Genomic DNA, 27,758 nt, shown 5'->3' on the forward strand with positions numbered 1-27,758 from the left:
TTCTTTTTATAAATGCTTATCCTTAGCCACTCAAACAGGATGACTTGAAATCCACTTAAGACCGTGTGTCCTCTAATGGCGTTTCTTCAAACAGTAATTTGCTGTTGTTAAGGCCAGAATAACTAGCCTAAAAGTAATTATATTTTTGTAAAAAAACAAACAAACAAACAAACAAAACAAAACAAAACAATTTATTCACTATGTTCTCATATAGTGACAGTGAAGTCAATAAATAAGTATTAGAGAAAAATAATTATTTAACAAATTAATAGTTTAATTTGCTAATACATAATTATTACAATAATTAATCTGAGATTCTTAGCCATTAACGGCATCATCACATAGTGTTTCTAAAAGTGAAAACATGCTTTAAAGGGTTTTTTAATGTGTAATTGCCCGTTTAGGGTAAATACCTACTCATAAAGTTTGACCTTTAGTTTATGGTCATCATATTATGGCCATGGTCACTATTATAGTTGAGTATTGACTGCCATCTTGTGGATAAAAGCGGAAGTACAAGCAGCAATTAAAGCCATGGATGTAAAAGGGCAGAAGTCCCACTCTGATGTATTTGCCACTGCCGTCAAATGTTTTAAAAAAGTCCAATTGAAGTGCTGTAGTTTGCACAAAGATGTCTAAATGTACAATTGAAGCTCAGAAGCTATACCAGTGTAAAAAAAAGTTTTTCAAGTCCAATCAAAGCGTTCATAACAATCAGAGTTTTGAGTTTTTTTCTGTTGTGTGAAATGCGTTGTTCAATAGACGATCTGTAGTAACGGAAATTGACGTGTTGTCCTAGCAACCTGTAACGTTTGTCCACCTTAGACGTTAGCGTCGAGAAAACTTCCTCCCCTCCTAATATTAGTCCCATATAAACCGACTTTAATTTCACTGTTTTGAAACAGAAGTAAAATAAGTACAGCATGGTTTCTTCGGTTACGTTAAACGGCGATTAATTCGCGTTATATTGGCCGTCAGTGGCACATAAACAAACGGAGGCGGTTGTAGTTGGACCCGACGAGCAAAGATGATAACAGAAAGGCTCAGTCTGACTTGTGATAAACACCTGGCACACCTACAGCTCCCATGCTGCCAGTCTTACTGTGGCATACCACTGCATGGCAAGGAAATGTTGATTTACAGTAATGTGGACGCCGTGCAGAAGGTTTGTCAACCAAGCTAATTGCTAATTGCTTAAGAGTACTCCAAGTAGTATTTTATTAAGAACGTTTCATTAATTACATGGTGTCTGCAATTTATATAAAGCTACAGTGACGTAGCTTATGTTTGATGTGTTGCTATTGTAAGAATTTATGCATCAATGTGTATTTAAAATCTCATCTTCTCCTTAATACATCCATGTTTAATGTACTTAACTTATATAACTTTATAACATAGCTATGTATTTCCTTCTTATCTATTGCCTCTTTAACTTTATGGCCTAAGTTAAATAAATAAAAAATAAAACCTAAGGAGTATTAATACACAATAAAAAATATGAGTAAGGCCTAAAAAGACATTTTCTGCAAATTGGCCATAATAACACTTTACAATGTATTTACATAATTAGTTTGAAGGTGGGGAAAGGCCTATCAAATACAATGCAGTGTATAACTCTAATCAAAATCCTGTAAGGCCTGAATATTTTTAACATTTCAGACTAATACAGAAGCTGCAGATAACATGAAGTAGTTACAACATATTGTGTATTTGACAGGAGTCCATGTTTAAATGTTTGTTCAACAGTCCTTGCTGCTGACTGGCCACCATCGTGAGATCAGTGCCATGACATTTGGAAAAGGAGGCAGACCTGTCCTCCTCTGTTCTGCCTCTGCTGACTATATTATTGTCTGGGATATTGAACTGTGCCAGAAGAGAATTAGTCAAGGTAAATAAATAGCTCTGACTATGTCAGTTAATCCCCTGGTCAGAGTTTGATCTCTTTTCATACATGTAAGTTTAGTTTGGTGTTGTTTATATAGTTCATATTGAATGATAGAAGATACATACCCCAGCTCCCCCAGTCTTGGAAAACATTTAAGATGTTTCATTACACTGGAGTCTGAGCTCCATGACTTGTAACATGAATTAAAATCATTTTCTGGAGTGAAAATCATGACAAGCCTGCCATCTAGTGAAATTTTACTAGATACATAACATTTCTGTTATATTCATGAACATCTGTTGGTTTGAACATAAACAGGCTATCTCATTTGTTTACAGGCAAAGTTGCAGCTGGAACAGTTATTGGGACTTTACTGGGTGAAGTCATCCATCTTTCATTCTGTTTTTCTGATGAACGAGTGGTTGCATGCTCTGGAGCTACTGCATATATACTCAGCTCAAAGGTACAACATGCTGCATGTTTGTTGAGTTAAAGAGGAACATCACAGAATTTTAACTGTTTCAAATGCTTTGTTACATCCACGGAAAAATTCGTTTCTGTTATTGAAAGCAGAATTCACAGGCTAAACCTTGATGGAAATGTTGTGATTGTGATACAAAAAATATATTTGTGATGCTTTAGGGGTTTTCAAAAGTTTTCTTTTTTTATAATTAAAGTTGCATTATTGTTTTTCACACCAGAGACAGGAAGTGATCTCTACCTTGACTGGCCATGTTGGACCTTTAACATCAGCAGAGTTCTGTCCCTGGGATAAACACATTCTTGTCACCACATCAGAGGACCGGACTTTTAAGGTACTGAATTAAGATTCACAAATGATAAAGTAAAAGAATTATTACACTTTTGATTTAGTTATGATGATGATGTAAATTTGTAGCAAATACCAAATATGACATATTCTGTGACTGAGTTTGAATAACTATAAAGCACCATGCCTTGACTTTTTTCAGGTGTGGGATTTAAAAACTGAATCCGTCTCCTACCAGTCCTTTGTACTGTCAGGTATGTTATTATCACTATTTAAAGTCTTGTTGGAGAACATTTCTCTGTTGTCAATAGCAGTCACTTATTTAATTCTCCAGTCTTGAGTCAAAAGAGCAGTAATTGCGTATATGGTGAGATATTTAAAGTTCCCCTCCACTCAAAAATGTTTTATGCTTATTGTTACTAAAGTTAAATGCTTGAGCTTCACTGTGCAGAATGATGTATGTACAGAGTTTGACACTAGAGGGCTGTTTTCACATTCATCTGCTGAAAGTGGAAAGTTTCTCTGTGTTCAATGAAAATCCAATTTTAAGCGAGGGGGGCCTACAAGCATGATTTGTGACAACAAGACTAGTTTGGAAGCGTATACTCAACTTACATAAGTGCGATGTCGAAAGTTGAAGCCTCCAGTGCACAAACACTGAGAATGAACTTTACAGTGAAGTAGGAGACATCTTGTGTCCAACAGTTAAACTTTTAACTGTTTAACTTTTATAATCTGGAATTTTTAATGAGGGAGAAACAGTAGATGCCTTTTTTAGGATTTTATCATGGTAATTATACGTTTTTTAATACATGTCTGGAGGGGACATTTAAATATTTGTACAGGAGAGGTGGTTGTATAAGAAGCATAAGTTGGGTCTATTTAAATTAAGATCAATTGTGAGTGCTTATGTTCATGCACTGGTAAAGCCTATGAAGAAAAAATAATTAAATTGCATGTTTTGTATAGTGAATGTGTGAAACTACTGTGTCACCAGGGCTTTGTTGATTGTCTACAGGTGTCATATGTTCACCTAACTTACATAAAACTAATTCTCTAATTCTTTAGCCTGTCCACTGCTCAGTGTGTTCTTCTTGGAGGAAAACAGGCACATTATTACCGGCTCAACTGATGGACAGGTTATTATCTGGCTCACACAGCCTCTAACAGTTAAAAAAATCAGTATCAGAGAAAGAAATTCCACAAGTTGTGTAACACACTCATATCTGTTTGGTTTAGGTGTGGTGTTTTTCTCTCCCTGATGACCACAAGTGTCACCTGGTGACCAAAATGGACCTTCAGAAGATGGAAAAAAGACATCAAATGCACCAAGAGACTGTGAGCCATCAAGCAGGTAACAATGACACAGAGGGTGTAGTAAGTACAAGTTATGTGGGTGACATTGATCAAATGCCTTTTCATAAATCCTATAATTCTTTCCCACTGCTTTGACAAGTTTACTGCATTACTTTGACACAATTTTTCATTACTTATTTTCTTCCAGGAGTCGCAGAACAATCAGCGGTAGATAAAGTGGAGACTTCGAAACCTGTCCTCAAAATGGCTTTATGTAGCTCATTTAGTGACACGAATAAAGAGCAGAAAAAGTAAGTGAATAATCTTCATAGTATTCGTAAACAGTCTGAAACATTTATAGTAACCCAAGAACCCACTCATTCTTGGGTTTCAGGTTTTGGTTTGCTAATGAAAGAGATTTTCTGGGCCTGTTTACCACAGGAGACTCCTGACTCAGAAATGGGGTAATGTTGTGCCAGATAGGCCACGTTTAGAGAAGTGATAGTGCTGAAGTGCTGATGGCAACAATTCTTTAATGTTGTCTGACTCTCAGGAGACTTTAATTAGATTTGGCAGACCCTTCGTAGTAAACAGTTACAGGATGGATGGATGAATGGATCATGTGACTTAACCATCAGTAAAAAACGCTTCATTAGTCACAAGGAATCTTAGTGTTGAAGGAAGAAATAATACTGTCAGCACCTAGACCAATCTAAAGTGCTCAATTTTGGTCTCATTTCCGCAAAGGTAAAATTTTTATGTGATCCAGGAAAATTCGAAGCAATTTAAACACAGTCATGTCATGAAAAAACAATAAATATTGCAATTTTCTTCCATTAACACTATAGAGATGTCATACTGTCACAAAAACCTGGAAAAAAAAATCTAAAAAATACATCTTTATGGGCTTATTCATGCATGTGTCCACACAGTCACTGAAAACATCACAAGAAACCTCATACATCACAGGAAAACTCGCAGGCTAGAAGCATAAACTGTTTCAGGCTGTTTAAACATTTGATGTTGTGATAGGAAGCAGGCACTTAAAACGCACAGACATAACTCTGTGTATTTTGTGGACCACTGAAATGAAATGGATGTTGATTCCTTATTGCTCTAAGAAAAGCATATGATCTCAGAGCAGTATCTATATCATCTTTTCTCTTGACACAAACAAAAAGCCTTAGGCTACAATTCACCTCATCTGCTGCATGGTGATATACTTATATCAGGCGTTTTAACAAATAAAATTATGTTCAGATGAATTAGGGGTTATGTAGTCCATGTACATGCACAGCTTAAAGTCACAGGAGGCTGCATGATGTCACTTTTAAAGAGTAGTATATCAGAATATCAGTGTGTGTCTTGTTTTTGTGTGCAGATCAGATCGTTTTTGTTTTTTTTGGAACATCTCTTTATTGAATAAAAATAGACTTCGTAAAAGTACTTCATTACATTTTCTGCTGAAAATTTTACATACCATCTGCTTTGTGTGGGTCTTTGTCACCTATTTGTGGCACTATTACTCAAAATACCAACAGGTCCATTATTAATGTTTATACATTAAAGGTAGAGTCAGTCATTCTGGAGAAAGATTGGAGAAAGAGATATTTAGACTAAGAATCCAAACAAATACACTCCTCCCTCCATGCTTCTTCAGAAGCTCCGCCCCCCAAATTCATGGATGCACATTTCCAAGGCAATGACCAAAAGAGAAATATGGCAGAATCTAGAGCGATGCCTGAGCTGTAGTCACTTCTGTTCCTCTCACATTTTATCACAAGCAGAAAAAAAAATCATCTCATGTGAGCACAACAGTCCATCCACACTCTCCGCCTCTCTACAGCCTCCCCACTTCTCACCTGACCTGCATTCTGCATCTGTCCACAGAAGCAGCCGTCTGTCAGCTGCAGCTCCTGGGGAGCTGAGAGGACAGCAGCTGGCCAAACTGCCTTCACCAAGCTGACTGACAGCAGAAATTTACTGAATCAAAATAGTTTGCATGTCGGCTCCATGGGATGAAATCGACATTGTTTGTATTTATTGATTCATTGATACAGCTAATAAGTTCAAAGCACATGTACGGTGGGATATTTGTGTGATTTAAACAGCTTTCAGCGGGTGCTGGAGACAGGAGACAGTCATGTCCTCACAGAGACAGCTGCTCTGATTCCCCCTGCCCTGTTGCTGTTTGGCTGGAGTACTGTTGTGTGGTTTGCTCTGAGCCACTGTGTTTACATACCCATTTACAGAGCCAGTGCTGTGTATGAACACCGGATTTTTTTTCAGCACACACACAGAACAGACAGCTAGCAGACTGTGAGGAGATATTCACTGAATTTAAGAAAAAGTGTATTGGATTAGAATCGCTGACTTTACCTTTAAAGCCACTGTGTGTAGAATTTTAAAAGTTCAGACTTTGGCACCCCCACAGGTAGATAAAAAAAATCATCAATGCATAAAGAAATGCATGCTGCTCATTTTTTTTCTACAAACAAAAAGTTATGCTTCCAGAATAATTTAAACAATGCTATAATCACATAAAACATCTACACAATTGCTATAATTGTCTCCATCTGGAACAGAAGCATATGCCCAGCATGAAAATAATGAGGCACTACAACGTAAAACCAGCCTTGCACATAAACTCTCCACAATATAAACCTCAGCATGTAGCTCTGTGTAGGAAGTGGATAATACATTAGACTCAACTTCCTCTCTTTTCCTCTGCTTTCTTTATGTAGCAGTTGTTTCCATCTTACTGGGTGTACATAGTTTAGACTGCATGAAGTCAAAGGAAACTTGAATAAAACCCCTATAGTGTTATGGTGTGCATGCCTTGCCACGTCGTCACATCAGTATGTTTTTCTTTGGTATGTGGTTACATTGTCTACTCTCAAATTATCAAAAAAAAAATCTTTTAAGGAAAAGCCTGTAACACTGTTTCTCCATATGATTCCTCTGCAGGAACAACAGCTGTTTGTGTATTGGAAGCTCTGATGGACTGTATGTGGTTGATCTGGCTACCTCAGAGCTCCTAACAGTGCTTTATTTCAAAGGTATGTTGGTAGCGGTGTACTACTCAAAAACTCAATAATATAAGCCTCATTAAGATTTATTTAAGGTTTTATTGCAGAACTGTTGCCTTATATTGCAGAGGATTAGACACGGCAAACAAACAAGTTAGTAACTGTTTTTAAGCAGCATTTCCCTGCAGTCACTTAACAGTAGAAAACAATAGGAATGCCATCTATGTAAAAATATTCTGTTGAAAATAGTCCTTTATTTGCTGTTAGTTATATTGGTGTGCCACAGCAAGACAAAACATATCATCAGTTTGTATTGATAAATAGGATCATTTCCTAAATGATGTCAGTTTGTGTATGTAATACATATGAAGTATATGGATGCAGCCAACCCTGTTCTTATTTCTTCTCATAATAGATTACTCCAACCTGAGCATCACAATGGCTGGGTCATGGTCCATCTCTGATGGATGCGACAACTCTGTAAGTAATTCCTATAGTTATATGGCAATTATGAGTTATAGTGCAGCGTAAGAGCATAATCCCCTGTTTTTATTTTCCCTTTCATGTGTTTTACAGTCATTTATTCATGAATTCTTGTCACACAGATGGTGTTTTTAGTGAGCTCTTTGTTTACTCCATTTGTGGTCCTGTTGGAGCTAAGTCTGTGTGACCTAGGGAGGATCTGGGCTGGAGGTGAAGGCTTTTCAGTGTTCCCAAGGTAACCGGGGAGTTTGGAAAGGCCAATATATGATGATGTTACAGTATGGTGACCTTCTGAAAAGCTGTTCTTTTTGCTGGCTCCCTTACACTTGTAGATCAAAGTAACGAATCACTACTGTTAGTAGAAAGTCATTATCTTGCTCAGAGACTCTTGCACCTGGCGGAGCCTTATATATACAATGACTGGAACATAAGACTACCTGCCAGAGACAGTTGTATGTATCTAAGATACTTGTATTTTAAATGATGAGGTCAAGAGTGTGTTGCATATCATAAAACAATCTACAAAAGACACGAGAGTAAAAGCTTATTCTGCAGCTCATTTGCTTACAGCCTGCTTTGTTCTCTGTGAATGACTTAACACTGTGAGCATTTTTATATATCTAAGCTTTTAAATCCACATGAGTTTTGATTAAGCTGTCAGTACTGGATGTACTCCTTAATCCAGAAAATCATACTTATTACTCTCACAATAACGTCCCTTCATAAATGCCAGACTCAAAACTGTCCTCTGGGGAAATGAAAATGAAATTCATAGGTATTACCTATACCTGTGTAAATGATGATTTAGCAAAATCCAGCAGCACCTATAAATAATGATAATTTCATCAACATTATGTGTGTTTCTAATTTAACAAATCTGCAATTTATGAGCCAAAGCATAATCATGTCAGCTTGTTAAAACTTGCAAAAACAGTGCTGTTATAGACTTCTTTTGCTTGTCCTCAAACAGTGGTCATCTGACCTCACCAACAGTAGAATATATGAGTGTGCCTTTTTTAATAGTTGGCCTTGTGTCTGTAACTACTTCTGACTTTGACATTTCCATATTAACTTGGTCTATTATAACCATTCCTGCCGTCTGTTTTTTCATGAGTCAACAATATCATGGTACTGAGAATTAGAGGGACTAGTGGAAAATGCTGTGTGCTTTCATTCCAGTAACTCTTTCCCCCGGGTCATCCCTCCCTTGTTTTCAGCTCCCCGCCACTGCTTGAATCTCCTCTGAATGCTGAGTTAAAGAAGAAGGAGTCCAACCATCCTAAAAAAAAAGGTCAGCTGTCTGTATCTGAACATTCACTCACCCCTCACTTACGGTCACTTAGGTAAAATAAAAAGTGAGTTACTGCTGTTTGAGGACTCTTGGTTTTAAGAGCATGACCTTTTTTATTATTCATTTATTCATTTATTATTCACTCATGACTGACTCGCTGTCTGTTTTGTTTAGCTACAAGATGATTATCTTAAATTGTACTTATTGAAGGTTTATAGAAAGTCTGTTTGACTATTACAAGAGCTACCTCCTCATTATCTGTAAGCATAGAGGATGGAAAACATTGCATCCTTTGCTTTGTGGGGGTTGTTGATGGGGCATTAGATTCTTTTCAGTTTTCATTTGCCACATGGACAGGTACTTCAAAATATGCAACAGTGAGAATACAACAAATCTGGATAAATTGTCACTGATTAGCCTGGTTGTAGGTTGATTCTGGCACTCGTGGATTTGAAGGTAACATGAGCTTATTTGTGGTTCTTTGCTGTATCATTAGGATCTGGCAGCTTGAAACTATTCTGCAGGGGACCCACAGTATACTGTGGTTTACATGTTGCTCTTACAGAGAGTTAGTGCTGAGAAAGCCAGTATTAGCCCGACTCCCCACAGCTGGAGTGAAGGGAGCTGCCAGTGCCAGACTATGTAGGGGATCTTCAGGGGAGTCTAGAGGTGCTGCGTGACTGCATTGTCAGACCAAAAACCACAAGCATTTACGGACTACTGCAACCCGCCATGCTGCCCCCATGTATCTCTGTATTCCTGGGGATATCTGCAGAATTGTATACAAATTACAACATAAACCTCTGAGACTCCTGGAAAAGTAAATGTTCCTCCATTATAAGCCTGGCACGAGTCTGAGGGAGCTTTTTCAAAGGAGCTGTGAGTGCAGATTGGATATCTGTTGTCAACTCACACCGCCATGTAACATAATCATGAAATGAACCAGGACTGTTGGCTTTTTTTGAGATGATGATGATGATCAGCTTTATAGTGAGGTTATCAGGGGAATATAAGCAGTTAGCATTGCATTGCCTTGGTTTCATGTTCAGCATACAATTTGAATGTATCTTAGTTTTGAATAGATAATGATCACATCAGTAACATAAACATGAAAAAACAGATTGAATTGATACATTATTATTTCAAGTTTTTCTTTATTGGGAATGTAACTTTATAAAGAAAATGTGTTTACATTTTCCTTCATTGTTTCCTTCACTGTTTAAAAAAATGAAATGATTTCAGAAGGAAAAACAGGCTTCGATTTATGTAAAAAAGACAATGGTTACTAAACTACAATATAATCTGAATTACTGCTACGAGACATCATGTTACTTTGAAGTGACACAGAGCCTTAAACGTTCTATATGTAGGAATCAGAAATTCCCTCTCATTAGTGACACCAGTGGCCAATAAGTGAGCTGCAAGCAACATCCTGTTGCTCGTGCTTGCATGATCGTGGCATGAGGTGATGTCTCTTTCCTCTATTACACTTCTCATAATTACATAATAGATCTCTTACATTGTGTTTTGCACCATGTTTCAGCAAAGCATCTCTCACTCGCAGTCAGTCAGCCCCCCCAATGCTTTATGTACATGCACACGCTCACAAACAAATACTCACACACAGACTCCTGTTGCACTGTGGCTGCTGGCCTATGAGAGCCAAACTGCACGGCCAAACTTGCAAAAATGTATGTTAATCAAACACCAGAACCAGACCCGACCCGCAAACCGCCAACTTCTTTTTACCAACCATGTTTACTAAACACCGGTAGGCTCAGTGAGCTGTGGCCTGGGAGCAATATGCTATGGCTGGGGAGCAATGCACCATAACCGGGGAGCAACGCACTGCAGCTTTGTTGTGAAATGTGTGCTTGTTATGACCTTTGGACAACCAACAGAAAAGGCAAAAGGGGTAAACTATGTTCTGCTATCATTCTAGAGCTTGTTTTTTCTGCTCCTTTGTTGAGGAAATAATGTTTTAACTGTGTGTGCTCAGGAGTGGGCGGCTTATTGTGGGGGTGTTTTCTTGCGAAATGTGTAGTGGTCAACAGAGGCATCTAGCTGTTTCATTAGCTGGAGAGCTAATACCTGTAGGGTGTTCAGATAGCACCATTTTTGTTGTATTGTTGTGTCGTTAAGCCAGTCGTTTGTTGACGTTAATGGAAGAGAGGCAAGGCACTCGGGAGCGCACAAAATGTCACATCCTTTGGATTTTCGTGGGAAATCTGGCCTGGGTCCCTTACATAGAAATCAGTCCACAGGCTGTTACGGACAACGGAGAAAGTCGGGGAGGGTCTCATTTTTTATGTTACATTATAAACTGTTCACTCATTGGCAATAAAAAACAATTAATAAATGTAAATTGTTTCAGAATTCTACATATAGAACCTTTAAAAATCATTGTCATTCTCATATTTCAAAGCTCCTTCACCAGTTTTCGGTATAGTGAGATTTGAAAAAAATCTGTGAGACACAGGAAAATGAGAGGCCTTTACTACTACAGTTTAAAATGAAAGAGGAAAGTGTTTCATTAGTCTAACTTTTATCACTGCATTACAGCAACTAGAATACATTAAGCATAAAAATGTTAAATTTAGCTGTCTATTAAAGTTTGATAGTGTAGCTTGTATTGTATTCTTATAGCTACATGTACATTAGTATACAGTATTATTGCACTCCCTGTACATTTCCCCACTGTATGTTACACACATGTTCCACATGGCGTGCATATTCTTCAGGTGCTACATGATTTCTATTGCTGTCAGATCCTTAGTTTGGCTCCATATTCATAATTCCTGTCAGTCTTCAGTTACAGTTGCTCTGATACCTCCTCACTTCTGCTCTCGCTCCTTTCTCCTACTGTGTGCCCCACTTTTCACAGGTCAGTAAGGTAATAACTCATACCAGAGACTCTGGTTACTGTCAAAATAATATCTTAGAGACATACTGTATATATACCTGCTATGGTTTATACATTTTTAGAGGCTTGAATGGTCTTTTTCTTGGGCTAAATTCAACAGCTAACTCAGAGGGAGGTCTGTGTTTTGCCATCTCTTGTTCTTTGTCTGAGAACAAGAGTTAGTGGTTTATTTTAGAATAAACTCTTGAGATGGCCGTAGCCTCGTCCCTCTAATGCAGGCAACCCAAATTGTGAAATGAATAACTGTCACTTCTTAAAATCACAGGATCTAAAATAGTGATGTATATTTGAAGTCTTGTCAATCCAAACCACCTGATAACTACTCTTGGTTTTTAGTGCTACAGGTGCAGACCTAAACACAGCAGATAGTCTTCTTGATGGTGTTGCTGTATTTTTTACCTTGCGAGTCAGCTGGATTCGCAAGATCACGGCATCATGAGATCACGCGAGAATCCATCTTGTCAGGCTTCAAGTTATGCGCTTGTGTCCGAACCACCGGTGGTGGATCAATTAGTGACGTGAATCCAGCTGCCTCACAAGGTAAGACAGTGATAGACGATGATAAACAGATAGTTCATCCCATCACCTGCCAAATATTTTTTGAGAGTCCCTGCCCTTTTTCAAACAGTTTCCATGGACAACTTCTCAGATGGTTCTGTGTAACAAACCATCTGGTGTGTCAGGTTAATGTATTCTGTGACTGCAGGCTAAACCTTATTTTCACCATTTGTTGCTAAACATCCTGATGTTTTCAGCTAGACTGAAGAATTTCAATATTATGAAACATTTTTTTCGTAATCGTTGAGACTAAGCCCCTTCCACTCCTGCCATGCTACTATAGACCCATTTTGGGGGGGACAGGTGATCTTTAGGGGGAGTTAGCAGGTCAACAGTATATACCACGTAGAAGTGGTATACATCATATGAAAGCTGGGAACCTGAAGATTAATTTGAGATATAGCTCAGTTTTTCTAGTAATAAATCTGTAAAAACATTGTGTTTTGTTTAGGTGCCTATTCAAATTTTGAAAGTTTAGACTGTATAAGGGCTTAGAACATTATGATGGAAGCATATGAAGGCCATTCACGTGCTCAGTTATGTCTCATAAGTTGTTGCAGCAATTTTTGGGTTGATACCATTTGTTACACAGATTTAATGCAAAATGTAACCATTTTCGACCACTCAAGAATTGATAAAAATGGTCAATAATCCCTCTAAATACCACATTAAGACACCAAGACCTTGAGGAACACCATAGAAAAATTCATGCTGCGGTTTGGTATCAAAAACCTTTGACATTTGGAGATTTCTATAAGAATTGCATTTTTTGGTAATTTGATTGCGAGCACTTCTGTTCTGAAAATTGCTCAGAAACCCACTTACAGTCAATACACCTAGGGAAGCCATACATCCTCTGAATGCTCTATATCTCTAATTTGTGGTTGTAAAGTTTCATGAGGCTGTGATTATCCTAGAGGTCACAATAGGTCATTTTACAGAGTGAGGTCAAGTTTCAAAAAATAGTCTCACTACAATGAAATGGCTACTATTATAATACAATTGGGCTCATTGAATCCACAAGAGTCTCAGCTTTCCATTCATACCAAATTTTTGCAATTTCAAGATTGTTTAGGGACCCCAGTATGCAGAAATATTCAAATACATCATTTTTAGAATGCATGAAAATAACACATTTATACTACATGCAAAAAACTGCATGGTTTCTGCCATGCATTGGATTAGCGTAAAGTGAGCATGTCTGTAAAGGGGAGACTCGTGGGTGCCCATAGAACCCACTTTCATTCAGATATCTTGAGGTGAGAGGTCAAGGGACCCCTTTGAAAATGGCCATGCCAGTTTTTCCCTTGCCAAAATTGAGTCTAATTTTGGAGCTTTATTTAGCCCCCTTACTGACAAGCTAGCATGACATGGTTGGTACCAATGGATTCCTTAGGTCATCTAGTTTCATATGAGCCAGCAGCCTACAGCCTCTGAAAGACAGTAATGTCAGCTGAGGACACCAGGGTCCTTGGGGAGTGGAAGAGGTTGGACTAAGTCTTACATCATGGGAGCTGTGAAAGGAGCACACAGCAAACCGCTGTGGTTTTACACAGATATGACTAGACTTGGAAATTTGTCTGAAACTCTCACTTTTCTTCAAATAGGGTCTAATGTTAAGTCAGCGTAAATTATAGGGGCAAAAAATTTAGATTTTTATTGCCCCATAAAACTAAATGACCATTATATATCAGCAGGGGGTCGATAGGGTTGTTGAGCAATGTCAACGGAATGTGTTGCCAGGTAATTAGATTTCTGGCCTTAAATGCTTAGTTTCCTGCATATAATTTGTTATAGATCAAAGGCTACTCTACAGTACCCTACCCCACGCAACACAATGAAGGAATGGAGGAAGGTGCTTCATGTGGCCAGTGTCACAAGACCTTTTGTTCTCAAGTTTATAAAAGGCAAATAATGCATTCATTATTAGTACAGTATTTTGTAACAATTCATTTTTCTCCATTCAAGAATGGTACAGTGGGTTTGGAGATATGAGTTGTACTAATAATTTGTATATAAATGTCCCTTCTTCTACTATTTGCAGATAAGATACCAATAAATACTGATTTAGCCTAATAAGTTGAATAGTGGGTTCATAAAAGCTTTTACATTTACTCATGGTATCTGGTACCACCAGGGAAAGAAGAATATTGCTTTTACAGAAGCAGCGCAGCAGTTCATTGGAAAGAATATTATTGACAGTGATGCCTATTGTGGCTGAACAGATAAATAAACAATATGTACTCAGAGAAACTCAAATTTCAACTCAAAATCCAAGCAAAAGGGAACAGAGTAATTGTTCAAGGGATGTCAAGTGTCCTTTACAGGAAAAATACCCTTCAAGCCAAAACTCGAGTGAACATTGACACTGCTGATGATGATCAAAGATGAAAAGCATTCCAAGATAAGAGAGGATTGAAAAGAGTTCCAGATGTGTTTCTTTTTGTTGTGGACTGGTCGGTTTCACTGCTGTCTGCATCAAATATCTTTTGTCTTGGGCCAGTAGCTATACTTATTTGCAAAGAAGAACTGACAATACTTAGCAATAGCCAAAGGATTCAGAGGCAGGTGAGTATGTTTAACTGCTTAGGTTTTGTAAGTTTAATGATATATTATACAGATTAAACCACAGAATTGTGTTGTATATTGCTAACTTTATGGTAAACAGTTTTTGTTGATAACTATACTAACCATAAGTTTTCATGTTATTGACTCTTCATCAGGGATTCTATTGTAAAGTTTCCATTTCTAAAAAGTTTGATTGATAATCTGTCTTTTTGACATATGGAAAATAGACTACTGCTGTAAACACATCAGTGTGACTGGATAAGACCACGGCACCAATCAATCTGTGGAAAAAAATGGTAATAGATTGCAAGACCTGTATTTAAGACACACAGCTAACTTGTCCAGGTCTTGCAGTTTGTAGTTTTGTTAGTCAAGTAAATTCATTGATTGATTAATATTAGATGAAATGTATGTTTAACAGGTTAATCTTTGCTTATGTTAAAGCAAGTGCTGAATTGGAGTCAAAGCAGTGCACCAAATATATATGTATATATATGCTTTTTTTTTTCTGATGCAACTGAAGTCCTAAATTGCTGCTCAGAGATTATGTGACTTCTTCTTACTTTGTCTGTATTTGACAGGAGAGCAGTTTTTGGAAAGCCTAACACATTTTAATAGCTGTGGAAAAAATGAGCTCATTGTAATATAATAAAGGCACTGACAGCGAACAGGGAGCAACTGCCCCATCCCCACAGTTTGTGGCTGATGCACTTAATGCTTACAACACAGAGCGGTCACCCAATAATATGGATCCTTCTTTCATTGTATAATCCATCAAAACCCACTACAGTATAATGAGAAGTTCTATCCTTATTATTGAAACTAATACTGAGGGTTTGTTTTTCCTTCATACCTTTGACTCATATTGTAATATCTGTGCATTTGCATATGGGACTCTTTCTTTTAAGTTTGATCTTTTATCTCTGCCTTGGGTACATATACTGTAGGTCATTTATGCTCATGGAAGTACTTGTGTTTGTCACTGTGTCCTTATCTTTTTTTTTACAAAGGAGGTATAAAGGAACAGCCTCTTGTCTTCCATTCAAAGGTGAAGTCATCTGGATACAGCAGCTCCCCAAGGTAGGTTGATAAAGTAATTTTTTCGCCTAACAGAAATTCAAATTAAGGCACAGTACCGGTCAGACTGGTACTGTATATTCTATTGTCCCAAAATTGGGTTAGAGTAAAGAGAAACTGTACATGTTTGAGTGTAAGGAGGAACTAAACTTTTTATATTCCATGGATTTCCCTGTTTTCTTAAATTGCGGGTACTTAAAAAGTATGGCACATGGTTTCAATTTCTCTAAGGGCCGCCCATTTTAAAATGTGGCATTTTTTATGGCATTGCCCTTGCAGGACACATCACATTCATCTAGGTCACATTAAAGGGGGCAGTGGGGCAAGCAGACTGCAGCTGCCCAGACATTCTTTCCCCAGAAACCTTTTAGTTGTTCAGCTTCATCTGCTTCTCTGGCACTCCAAGACTTAACTTGTACAGAAGATGTACTCTTTGCATCTTGTCAGTGTACCCCAGGCGACACTCCTCCCAATCCATCATTCTCAATACACCTTAAAAGGCAGACAACGTGGAGCATCCCCTGCTGGTGTCTCAATTACAACACCTTAGATCCTTTTGGATTAGAAACACCAACCGCTTTCAGCCCACTGCTCTTTGCAGCTACTCCCACAACAGCGTTTTTGAACAGGGTCCATTTAAACTGTGCCAGGATACAATGGAAGATGAGAGTTAAAATTTGTGCTGACAGAGAGGCATTCCCAACAAACCCTCCAGTGTCTGAGCCTCACAGGCTGTTCTGGCAGCCTAGCCCACAGTCTGGTTTAGCTCACCACAAGACATCATAGCCCAGCTTCTTTCTTGATGCATTTTGATCCTCAAAATGTCAAATAAATTGCTAATTAAACTTGGGGACCTATTGCAGTCTACAAACTGCATTCTAAATCTATTGTAGACTACAATTAAGCATTTTTATCGTAAAGATTAGTAGTAAATAGTAAATCAAAAGTAATAGTAAAAATTTGATGTAGACCAAACCATAAAGGTTGAAGTTTTGTTTGCTTTGTTTTTCAGAAGGGTTATGTTTTCACCTAAAACAAATGTTCAGAAAAGCAGATCCTCGACAAAGGCTAGCAAAAATACGTAAGCACTCTCTTCTATTGTCATTTTTCAACATTTTAAAACTTAATTTTTGCCTTGACTATTGATCATCTTTATTGTCATTCAGAGGTTTACTCCTCAGAGATTACCCAGCAGACAGCGCAGCACCCACTCTTCCACGCGTTCATCTTAGCATTGCTAACAAACCAGTCTACTGCCTTCAGTATACAGGTGAGACAATTACTGAAGCTGGTTGTGTAGTACTGTCCATGATCTGTAAAGCAATATATGATAATGCATTTACATAATCTTACACTTTGTAAGGAGTGCACATTCAACTGTGTTCCTTTTGCCAAGGAATTATCCGAAGTGTTCTATTGTTTATCAAATACAACCAATCAGTGGTGAGTAAGATAGCAGGAAAATATATTACTAAGATAACTCTCAAGCCAAAGTACAGTACTAATTAAAAAAGAAGTGTAAGGAGACAGAAACAGGAGGTTTAGACTTGGTCAGCTCCTGGTTAGGTCTGTGTAAGTCTGACCTACTCCATATACAAATGAGCACTTACTTGTACACTGAGATGCAAGTTCAACTAGGTGATAGAAAATTATCATCATCCAAGGTCATGTCCTAGGACCATAGGGTAGTTCTACAACATAAAAATACAATTTTCATTCATTAGAATTGGAGAGACCAATTGGAGCCTGACTTTATATTATTTTATCAGACATTTTTATCAAATAAAACTGATAAAAGCAGTTTTATCACCAGTTTTGTCTATCCTCAACTAGAAGGGTGAATTAAAGTAAACAGTAATTGAACTTAGACTGTACTGTACGTTAGCTGCCCCATTTTATTAAATTTTGATTGGCAATAAATTAAAGATACAGAATTATATTACATTTAGTATAAATTTCCCTGTCAATTTTCAATCAAAACACTTTTCTTTCCTGCTCCGTTTGAAAACCTCTTTCCTATAATCAGAATAATAAATCAGCTGTTGACTGAAAAATCCTAGTAAAACAGTTCTGTGTTTCTATGTTTCTCCCAGGTGACGGAAAACAAATCCTGTGTGGTCTTGGCGACAACTCAGTGCTATTGTACAAGTCCTCCCTTACTGGCAATCCAGCTGTCTACACAGGTGCATGAAGTGGACATGAGCACCCAGGCCTTCAAAACCTCTGAGTTATACTTGCCCTCAGTCACCAGTGGCTTTAGTCAGCATTGCTTTTGATGTTTGTGTTTCTTTTACAAAGGAGTGATTCAGTTCATTTTATGCAATAGTCATTATGTGTTTTTATAATGGGGCTTCACTAATTGACCTGCATATTTGGCTCACATTTCAGAGCTGTTTTAGATTAAGATCTTCATCCTGATGTTAATAGGAACACTAAGAAATTCATCCTCAGCTTGGATTTAGATCTACCTTATTTGGATTATTCTGAATAACATACTTTGAAATGGATCCATGGCTTAAGATTAAAGATTCCAAGGAAAATCCTAATATTCACTTCCCAAATATTCACTCTGTTATCGCTGTCAAAACTGTAGATTAAGGTCCTCTTTTATCAGAAAAGCATGGTGTGGTTATATTCCAAAGCATGACTTTGGTACATGCCGTCTTTGTTTTTGTCAAACAGTAAGACCCAGGTGGTGGTGGTGGTGGTGGTGGTTGGGAGGGGGGAGAAAAGATGAAAAGGGCACATTGCCTTTTGAGACAAACTATTGTAAGATTTAACTAATATAATTATACACTATTCTTCACATTATTAAAGATGTAAGTATTACTATGAGCTCTCTGTTAGGAGATAAATTCTGTCTGCCACCAAGCGACCTTAGCAGTAAAGTAAACATTGATGGGCAAAGAAAGAATATACATGTATGTCAAGCTTCTGTTTGCACTTGATGACTAAATTGCAGCGTGAACACACTCTCCACAGGGGGGCAGCAGAGATAAGAGGACAAAAGTTGGGGTGACCAGTAGGTCACGGTGATCCTCTGAACAATACCGTAAAAGTAAATGTTGCAACCACACACTGCATTTCCAGGTGAATTCTGAGCCACTCTCTTTGTACGCAGGGCATGACAAGCCAGTGAGCAGTGTGAGCTGGAGCCTCAACAGACAGTGGTGGTTGAGTGCCTCAGAAGACCAGACTCTACGAATCTGGACCCATGGCAGCCCGGAGCCTGCAATTATCATGGTAAATGTTTCATGAATTCACTAACACACACTTGTGTATTTTATTCATTTGTATTGTCTACATTCATTCCCCTTCCTTTCACCCTAATCTTAACCATCATGCCTGACCTCAATCCTTAATCAAACCTTAACTCACTCATTATTCTAACCCAAACCCAAGTCCTAACCCTAAAAAAGAAGTGAAGTACGAACCAGCCAAGTGACATCACATTGCAAAAATGTCCTCCCACTGAAGGTCTAACTCAAATCAGTTTAGAAGAAAAAAACTACAGACACACATTTTTACTCCCACTCTTGTCTTCAAAGAAAGCTGTGATTGTGGGAAGGATAATTGTCGTGTTGTAAATGAGAAAGTGATGCCACACTTGAATGACTGTGGTTGCTGCTGTATCCACAATGTTTTGCAACATGTTCTCATTTGCCGTCCTCAAAAAAGATGCTTTAAGAATATAATCTCTCAGGTTTGTGAAGACAATTGTCTACTGTCATTTGCTCCGTTTTCGTCTTGTTTTTTCCTTACTGCATTGTCAAGGAGCTGAAATCTAAGATTTTTACTCTCTTATACTTGTTTAATGAGATGTAACAATAAAGAACTTGATCTTGAACTCAAACTTGTTTGTATGTCATTAGAAACTCAGCCATGGTGCACCTGTATAACAAAGTTTCCATAGTGGAATTTCTGTGTAATGCTCTAAATGTATCTTTGACACATTGATATGAAACTTGCTTAATTCACTTTTTCCTTTTCTAATAAAAATAGCCTCATGGAATTAAAATTGAGAAAGCCAAATTAATTGGGGTGATGAAATAGTGTGTTTCTTGGCTCAAAGATAGTGACTTTGTCATTCAGAGCATCTGCTCAACTCAGAGCATCCAAAACTCTGATCATATGCAGACCCTCCTTACTTCATGAGGTATCACATTCCATGCGACAGTAAGAGATGTGTCTCATTTCCCATGCCAAGTGAAAACAAAGATTTGTCCTCAAATCTGGGGTCTCCCTGTGGCTGATGCTAACCATCCCTGCTTTGCTCCACTCAGATTGTTTCGAGCTTTGCCGTGTCTGCAGCCTTTGACTACTTGGTTTTCTTGTGAAACAACTTGGCAACAAATGCAAGTCTTTTGAGAGACAAGAGCTCCGTTAGGGTGAGCCAGAAGTACAAATAGCTTTTCAGAGTTCTCTAGAAAGAAATCACTTGAGTGACCACACAATATTCCCGAAACAGTGTTGGAAGTCTTCAGATGTCAGATTATTGGTAGTCTTGTGAGATTGGATAGGGATTTTGGTTTGAAGTGTATGTAAATGATATCCGAATTTAGCAAACATTTAAGATTTATATTGTCTACCATAAATGCCCACAAGTGTATTATTCTGGGTTTATACTGTTTTATGGAATAACTCAGACAATACTTCACATTTTAGTGGCTTGCATGAGCAATTGATCAATTAAAAACTATCCAGTTGGACAGTACTTATTATTACAGCTTTTTATTGCTTTCAGAATTCAGCTGTGACTTGACTTTGTTATAAATAACTCTGAGGCATCATGGAGTAATTAGACAAAGGTCTGAATCAGATCAGAACAAACTTTTTCCAAGGTCTAAGTCTAAATCATGGTCGATAAAGTTTCCAATAATTAAACAAGACGATAAATAGAAACATTTATTAAATGTGTTGTTACTAGTTGTTCTTCCTATTTCCAGTCATCCTAGGTTATATTTTTATTTTAGTAACATATTTTCCTGCATCATGAATGTCTCAATCTTGATTTTTGTCTGTCGTCTTTCCTCCTTTAGGGCGACAGCATGTTCTCAAAACCCATCAGAAGTGCCCAGTTTTATTACCTCGACAAATTTTTGCTTCTGGCATCTGGACACTCTCTGTACTTGTACTTGTATAATGTGGACGTCACACGCGATGACATCAAAAGGTAATTAGTGCGTACACACAGAATAGTTTGGCATGTACTCCTGTTTTGCTCGTTCCACCTTCTCAGATGTGAGGATTTGATACTTTTCTTTGTCATGCATGATGGAAAGTTGGGTTTTATTTTTTTTTGTAATAATGACTTCCATTGCAAATACATTGATTTCAACAAGTTTGCAATGCAGGCAAAAAGGGGATTATAGATCAAAGGATTGGTCTGTTTTAAGATTTATGTCATCTATTTAGGAGGCAGGCTTTGTTAGATTGCTTTGTTAGTAATTTGATGGGGGCCTGGCTTTATTTAGCTGCTACCACAGACACTGCTGACAGTCATTACCACCCAAACTGCTTGACTGTGTACTGTAAGCTGTCAGGGCTTATTCTGGAAGCCAGGGAAATGACAATCAAGGGCTTCCAGATCATATTTTAGCAGTGCATGTTGCTTATTCCTCTTTTTCTTCTTTTAGGTAGTTGTTTGTATGATGCATCTTGTGAAAGGCAAACAGATGATCTGTCATCAGTCAGTAAAAACAAAATCAGAAATCGACTATAAATCTTACTGAATTCTGGCTGAGCTACACAGCTTGTAAAGCTAAGGGAGAGATGAAGACTGATTGGTGTGCAGAGTGATTATGTTTGTTAAAATGGAGATCATATGGTTACTTTCATTGGTTCTGAAAATAATGCAACTTTCTCTTTTTATTTTAGATATCAGCAACGGAGTTTCATCAGAATGGCAGGATGCATCCCAACAAAATCAGGAACAGACATTACGGACTTGTCTGCAATCAATGATTTCTTCTCTTGTATCCTTTTTCTCATTATTATTCTTGAGACAGTGAGTGTTATATTTGAGACAGCTTTAATGCTGTGGAGGACAAAGTAAACCGATCCCTTCAGTAGTTTTACTTGGAGCACCTTGGCTCATTTCCATATCGACCACAGCAATCAGTCTGTGCTTCATAAAATCTTCACATTGCCTCAGGGCTTCCACTGGCTGATTTTACCTGTAAATCATTTAGGTGTCTGTAATTATTCATGAATGTCTGCATTCCAGCCCCTTGTTAGGGTTTATCATGCATTTACTTTGTAATAAATCCGCTGAGCTGAGCTGCGCAGTGTTTGGATGAGTTAGATCCTGTCATTAGTTACTTTGCACTACTGTACTGTGAAAAATAGATATCCAGTGATTACATTAAGTTTTAATCTATGAATTGTATACATTTGTAATAACTCACTTGCTAAATTTTCTGTATATATTATAAGAGTTAATTTGAGTATCACTGTATCTATACAGTGTATATGTTTTCAAAAGAGAACTGAAAGCGTTCAATAGAGATAAACTATAAATGAATGAATAGATATACATACAGTACATTAATAAAACCAAGAAGACAAATATTAATAATGAATTTCTAAATTGGAATAATATTTTTTTCATGTAAAGTCAAATCTCTTTCAAATCTCTTTTTTTTCTTTTTTTAGTGGCTTTCTTTGGCATTTTGGCCTTTATTGGATGGTTGAAAGTGAATAGGCAGAGAGGTAACAATGGGGGAGAGAGAGGTACTGGACCTGAACCAGAGAAGCTGTGGTTACTGTGTATGGCATGCATTGTAACCATTCAGCCACCATGGCACCACTACATGTATGTTCTTTTACGTCCTGGAATGCTGACTACTAAATAAAAATGTCTGAGAAGACTGATTTAACATTATACATACTCAGATATCTCGAGAGATATATCTAACTGCATTTCTGTCATGCCTACAGCTCCTACATAATAGATGCCATAACTTTCCTTAAAAGCTGTGTCAGACATCGTCCTGGTGTGTGGTTCAGATCGGTCCATTCAAGTATTTGACATGAACAAAGGTGCAGTTGCCTCAGAGCTGCCTAATGCCCACAGCAGAGCCATCCACTGCATTACACAGAACAAGGTGAGGCCATCTAAACAATATTACATAAATAATATAACATCATATGGGAAATGATATACAAAGAGTGTGAGAAATGTGTTCATGGCATTTGATTATTCAAGGTCGGAGCCTTTATATTGATATAAAAACAGTGGTCACTGGAGAAATAGTTGTGGATAGGTTTGATTAAGTGGCATTTATAGGAAAACTGGAAACTATGGAGAAAGTTTTACTCCAAAGTTACACAGTTGTGACTGTGACCGATGAAATACAATAACCAGTAAAAATTCAAATATCACCATTGTTTTTATCACACAGTCTGCAGCCTCAACTCTACCTTCTTACATCATTAATAGAGCACATTCATTGAGTGTGATTCTAAAATGCAAAATTATTTCATACTTGTTACTCTACAATATTTCTTCCAATGTTTCCTCATTCTGATCTCAGACAGTTTGCATTCAACCATACACTTTGATGTCGTGAAAACAGCACTTACCTTTAAAGTCATTTTAAATTACTGAATAACAAACTTATAGTTTCAAAAAGTCACACACGTAGGTTTCTGAGGCTTATGAGTTTTTGTCAAATCTGCGTCAGAGACTTGTTTTTCTCTTTCGTAGCTGATAGCGTTTGTGAATGGATAGAAGTAAAGACATCCCATCACGCCACAGGCAGACTGAGTGACATTTAGACCTGACCCACACAGTGAAGAATTTGCTTGGCTTGGCATCAATGGGTAGTGTGAGCCCCATCCTCAATCTTACCCTTGAAGGGTCTACTATTTGGCAGATGTTATAGTATTACATAAGACATCTTCGAGTGTTGCGAGAGTTACATAAGGCGCAGATCGTCTTTGAGGGGAATAAAAGTGTTAGTTTGTGCTGTGAATGAAGAAGGTCGTGGTTTAAAAAAAACTACCCAAATATTTCCATGACAGGCAGACAGACAGGACATGCCATCATCAGTATCATTCATCTTGCTGAGTGTTTGAATGTAAATCCCTGGTGAATCAGGATTAAGACTGCCATAGAGATGGCAGGAGGAGATTCCAGGCTGGATGATGGCCTTGGAGTAATGCTGTTCCATGATGCAGTTTGGGTTTATGTGGCCTTACTCCCACATCAATGTCTTGAACCAATATGGGCCTAATTTGCTAGTGTCTAACAAGTAGACAGCTTGGGCCTAGGTCCATAGCCATTATAGTGCTATGAAGAATGAGTGAATGCATCACTCAAAATGTGTGTATAAATATCAGTAATAAATTCATGCAAGTCTGGGTTTCTGCTGTTATTTACATTTCTGTATAACTATCAGATTACATATCTATATATAAAGCAAGGAATCTCTGTCTGTGTGCCTATATGTATGTAAGTTTGTCCTTCACATATCTCGAGAACTGTTCATCCAATCCACTTCATACCTGGCAGGTGGGTTGCTGGGGAAATGAGGAAGTGCAATGTTGATATGCGAAGTTGTTTGGATGAGCGGTTCTCGATAAATATATAAAAATACCTCATAAATAACGTTGATTTACTCCTTCCTCTTCTGTCCGTGGAGTCAACGAGCAGAAATACTGACAGCGCGACTCTGCCATTGCAACCCATAGTGTTAATGACTTGAAAACAGACTTAAGGTCTACTATTGAACTGTGTACTGTGAATGAAACTTGGCATGTACATGCAAGACTTAGTGCTGGATGTCTCAGGTATGTTCAGAAATATATGAAAATACCTCATGTTGCTTCTACAAAGTTGATTTGCCTCTCCTTCTGCCCGTGGAGTCAAGGAGTGGAAATATGGACAGCGCCACTCTGCCATTGCAACCCACATTGTGGTCGGAGGTGGGATTACATCCGTAGTGTTAATGGCTTGAAAAAGTTTAAGACTTAAGCTCTACTGTTGAACTGTGTAATGTTACTGTGAACAAAACTTGGCATGTACGTGCAACACTTAGAGCTGGATGTCTCAGGCATGTTCAGAAATATATAAAAATACCTCTTAAACAAAGGTATACGGACAAATACAGACAGCGCCACTCTGCCATTGCAACCCACATTGTGGTCAGAGGTGGGATTATATCCAAATTAAGAAGAACTACCATAGAGAATGAATTGAAAAATTTTAGAGAGTTAAGCTCTATTCCCGTTCCTCATGCACGGAAACTTTCTATGCATGTTCAAGACATAGTGCAGGATGTCTATGGCACATTTTGAACAGGCACTACAGTTCATCCTATCAACTTCAGCTCAACTCAAAATTGTAGTCTCCAGATACTCTGCATGTGAGGCGTTTAGGGAACATGGGTAAATTATAGTGTCTACTGATAGCCTGTGTGTGAGGCATTTTGGGTACATTGGTAAATTGTATTGTCTACCAAAAGCCTGCATCTAAGGCATTTAGGGAGCATCGGTAAATTGTAGCATCTACCAATAGTCTGCATGAGAGGCGTTTAGGGGACGGGCACTGTTCTCTCTAGGTACTGAGAAATTGTCCCATTCCCAACAGGCACATTCTGAACAGGCGCTGCACTAGTTACAGAGAAGTGAAGGTCCTGGTTCCTCTTCATATATAGTCATTAATGTTTGCAAGCTTTATAATACAAAGACAGCCATTAATTTTGATCAAACAAATTATGGAAATTTTGTTACTTACTGGAATACAGAGAAGTGTGTGTGTAAGAGAGGGGCTTGTACCCAGTGACCCTTGAGTATTGACTTTACTCACTTCTGCATGTTGACCTGTGCATGCTTGACACTCAGGGCAGCCCGGATTAGCTGGATAAACTACAGCTAGTGGCATGGATTAAATGCATTAACCCACTGATGCAGCCTTGCACACAGCTGACTTTATTCCTTAAACTCAGAGGTGCCTGGTCTTTGTCACGCCAGCTATTGTGTGCCGTACATTGTGGGCTGCCTATGGTGTGTTGTTTCAGCTTGGCTGTTGCGTCAATGTGGGGTCCTCTGCCTGGTTGCCCGACGGCCTTTGGGTGCTGCAGGGTTAATACCTGTGGATCATAGGGATTGCCCCCGCCTGGAGACTGCACACATAACATCACTCTTCCCTCCCCTCGCTTTGTCGTCCTGAGGCGGACCAAACATCAGGAACTGCAGCATGTGAAGCAGCTTTTCCCACTTCAAATTTCCATCGCCTCCTCTGCAAAATTCACCTGGAACTCATCAGAGCAGAGGACTTCTCGGAAAATGGAACTGGAAATGCCCTCTAAGGCTCCCGTTCTCACACTCTTAATGGAAATCTAAACACAAAACACTCCGACCGCTCTCTCTCTCTCACACACACTCTCACTTGTATGCATCATCTGATAACTGTGTGTGAAAGTCATATTCGGAATCCATGTATAGACATGCAGTGGAAACTCCATATATTTATAGCTGAGGCCTACCTCAGTGTGGTGGATAAAAGATGGAAAACAACGACAAATTTAGTAACACTTCACCCATTTCAGCCTCACTATACTTACATTGTCTTTAATTTTTCCCTCTAGTTACAGGAATGATTGTGGGACCTGGAATAGTAATATTAAAACTATTTGCCAATACAGGATATACGGAAACAGAATTTTCCAGTACTGGACAATATGAGAAGCTAATTTACAAACTATTTCAGTCAAGCATGGGCTGACTAGGCATTTTTTGTTTTTTCACAGGGCTCCATGTTCAGCACACAGGCTCCAGATTCATACAACCTCTTCCTTACCGGTGCAGTCACGGATGGTGTAAAGATTTGGGACCTTCGTACACTTAGGTTGGTGTTAAGATACTTTGTTATGCTGGATTTATTGTAAAAAGTTGATCTTTAATGTGTGAAACTCAGGCAAGAAAAGTGCATTGAAACAGATACAGACACATGTGGCGTGTAAAGGCAGTGAGTTGTGCCTCAGTGTTCTCAGGCTTTTCTGAGGGAAAATATTAAGTCTGGGTGGCACTACAGTGTGGTAACTTACCCAGAAGAAGAGACAAAGAAGCTTCAATGCTTCATAGGTTTATATTTTAGACACATAGGTGATAGTTTTCCACTCAGGGATTCCACTGGATGAAGAGTTTCTTCATCAAATACATCAAAATTAGCTGAGAGCAATAAATGTTCAAACATATCAAATAAGAAACCATTGTTATTTTTTATACCTCTGCTTTTACTGGGAGTGCACAGGTAACTTATATTCAAATTAAATCATCATTGTTTCTTACACAAACATTCCTAAGTTGATGAGTGAATTCCGAAATTGTTCAATTTCCAAAGTACGTAGCTGAGTTTAATTTTCTTCGGCCCTTAGTAGCAGATAGCCATATAAGGAGGATAATTCAAGTAGGCTCTCTTGGATTTCAAAATGTTCCTTTTGGCCCAGTAGACGGCATTATTGAGTACTTCATTCTTTCACGTCTGAGACTGCTTCCGTGTTTAACTCCTCATCCCAGACTCCGTCAAAACCTTATTGCTATCTGATAAATATTTGTGCCTGGTTTCCAGGTCAATTTCTGGTTCAGAGAGCTGTCAGCAAGCGTCCCTCAGCAGATGCAGTTCCTCTGAGATGAAACATATGGATGCATGAGAACAATATGTAGGAACATTTTTTCATTTTGTCAGCCCTGCTCATTTTATTTTCCTCTTTGATAAACTTCTGTAGCTAGCACTAACCACTAAGAGTTACAGCTCCCCTGAATTAATGTTTCTGTTTATTTCTTTGTGTGCGTGTGTGTGTGTGTGTGAGTGTGTGAGTGTGTATGTGTGTGTGCTTTTGAACTAATTTAGTTTAGTATCAAAATAAAACATT

At 38.2% G+C, this 27,758-nt stretch overlaps 1 protein-coding gene across 3 annotated transcripts in view; it reads left to right on the plus strand.

The window, feature by feature from the left end:
- The first annotated feature begins 757 nt into the window (after positions 1 to 757).
- The window catches only part of wdr27 (WD repeat domain 27), a 53,224-nt gene continuing 26,223 nt past the window's right edge, over positions 758 to 27,758 (plus strand). Inside the window, exons 1-21 of one of the 3 annotated variants that reach the window (XM_067609853.1) lie at positions 759 to 1,165; positions 1,747 to 1,888; positions 2,224 to 2,348; positions 2,587 to 2,700; positions 2,857 to 2,908; positions 3,723 to 3,793; positions 3,894 to 4,008; positions 4,159 to 4,261; positions 6,918 to 7,009; positions 7,395 to 7,459; positions 7,585 to 7,697; positions 8,680 to 8,753; positions 15,813 to 15,882; positions 16,892 to 16,960; positions 17,046 to 17,149; positions 17,973 to 18,062; positions 19,001 to 19,122; positions 20,919 to 21,052; positions 21,757 to 21,854; positions 22,864 to 22,985; positions 26,634 to 26,731. In XM_067609853.1, the coding sequence (XP_067465954.1) occupies positions 1,028 to 1,165; positions 1,747 to 1,888; positions 2,224 to 2,348; positions 2,587 to 2,700; positions 2,857 to 2,908; positions 3,723 to 3,793; positions 3,894 to 4,008; positions 4,159 to 4,261; positions 6,918 to 7,009; positions 7,395 to 7,459; positions 7,585 to 7,697; positions 8,680 to 8,753; positions 15,813 to 15,882; positions 16,892 to 16,960; positions 17,046 to 17,149; positions 17,973 to 18,062; positions 19,001 to 19,122; positions 20,919 to 21,052; positions 21,757 to 21,854; positions 22,864 to 22,985; positions 26,634 to 26,731 (2,111 nt within the window). In that variant the 5' untranslated portion in view covers positions 759 to 1,027. Of the gene's footprint in view, positions 1,166 to 1,746; positions 1,889 to 2,223; positions 2,349 to 2,586; positions 2,701 to 2,856; positions 2,909 to 3,722; positions 3,794 to 3,893; positions 4,009 to 4,158; positions 4,262 to 6,917; positions 7,010 to 7,394; positions 7,460 to 7,584; positions 7,698 to 8,679; positions 8,754 to 15,812; positions 15,883 to 16,891; positions 16,961 to 17,045; positions 17,150 to 17,972; positions 18,063 to 19,000; positions 19,123 to 20,918; positions 21,053 to 21,756; positions 21,855 to 22,863; positions 22,986 to 26,633; positions 26,732 to 27,758 lie in introns of all 3 variants that reach the window. The other 2 variants (XM_067609852.1, XM_067609854.1) reach the window with 2 other exon arrangements.

Source organism: Thunnus thynnus, chromosome 14, assembly GCF_963924715.1.
Source record: "Thunnus thynnus chromosome 14, fThuThy2.1, whole genome shotgun sequence".
Classification (NCBI taxonomy): domain Eukaryota; kingdom Metazoa; phylum Chordata; class Actinopteri; order Scombriformes; family Scombridae; genus Thunnus; species Thunnus thynnus.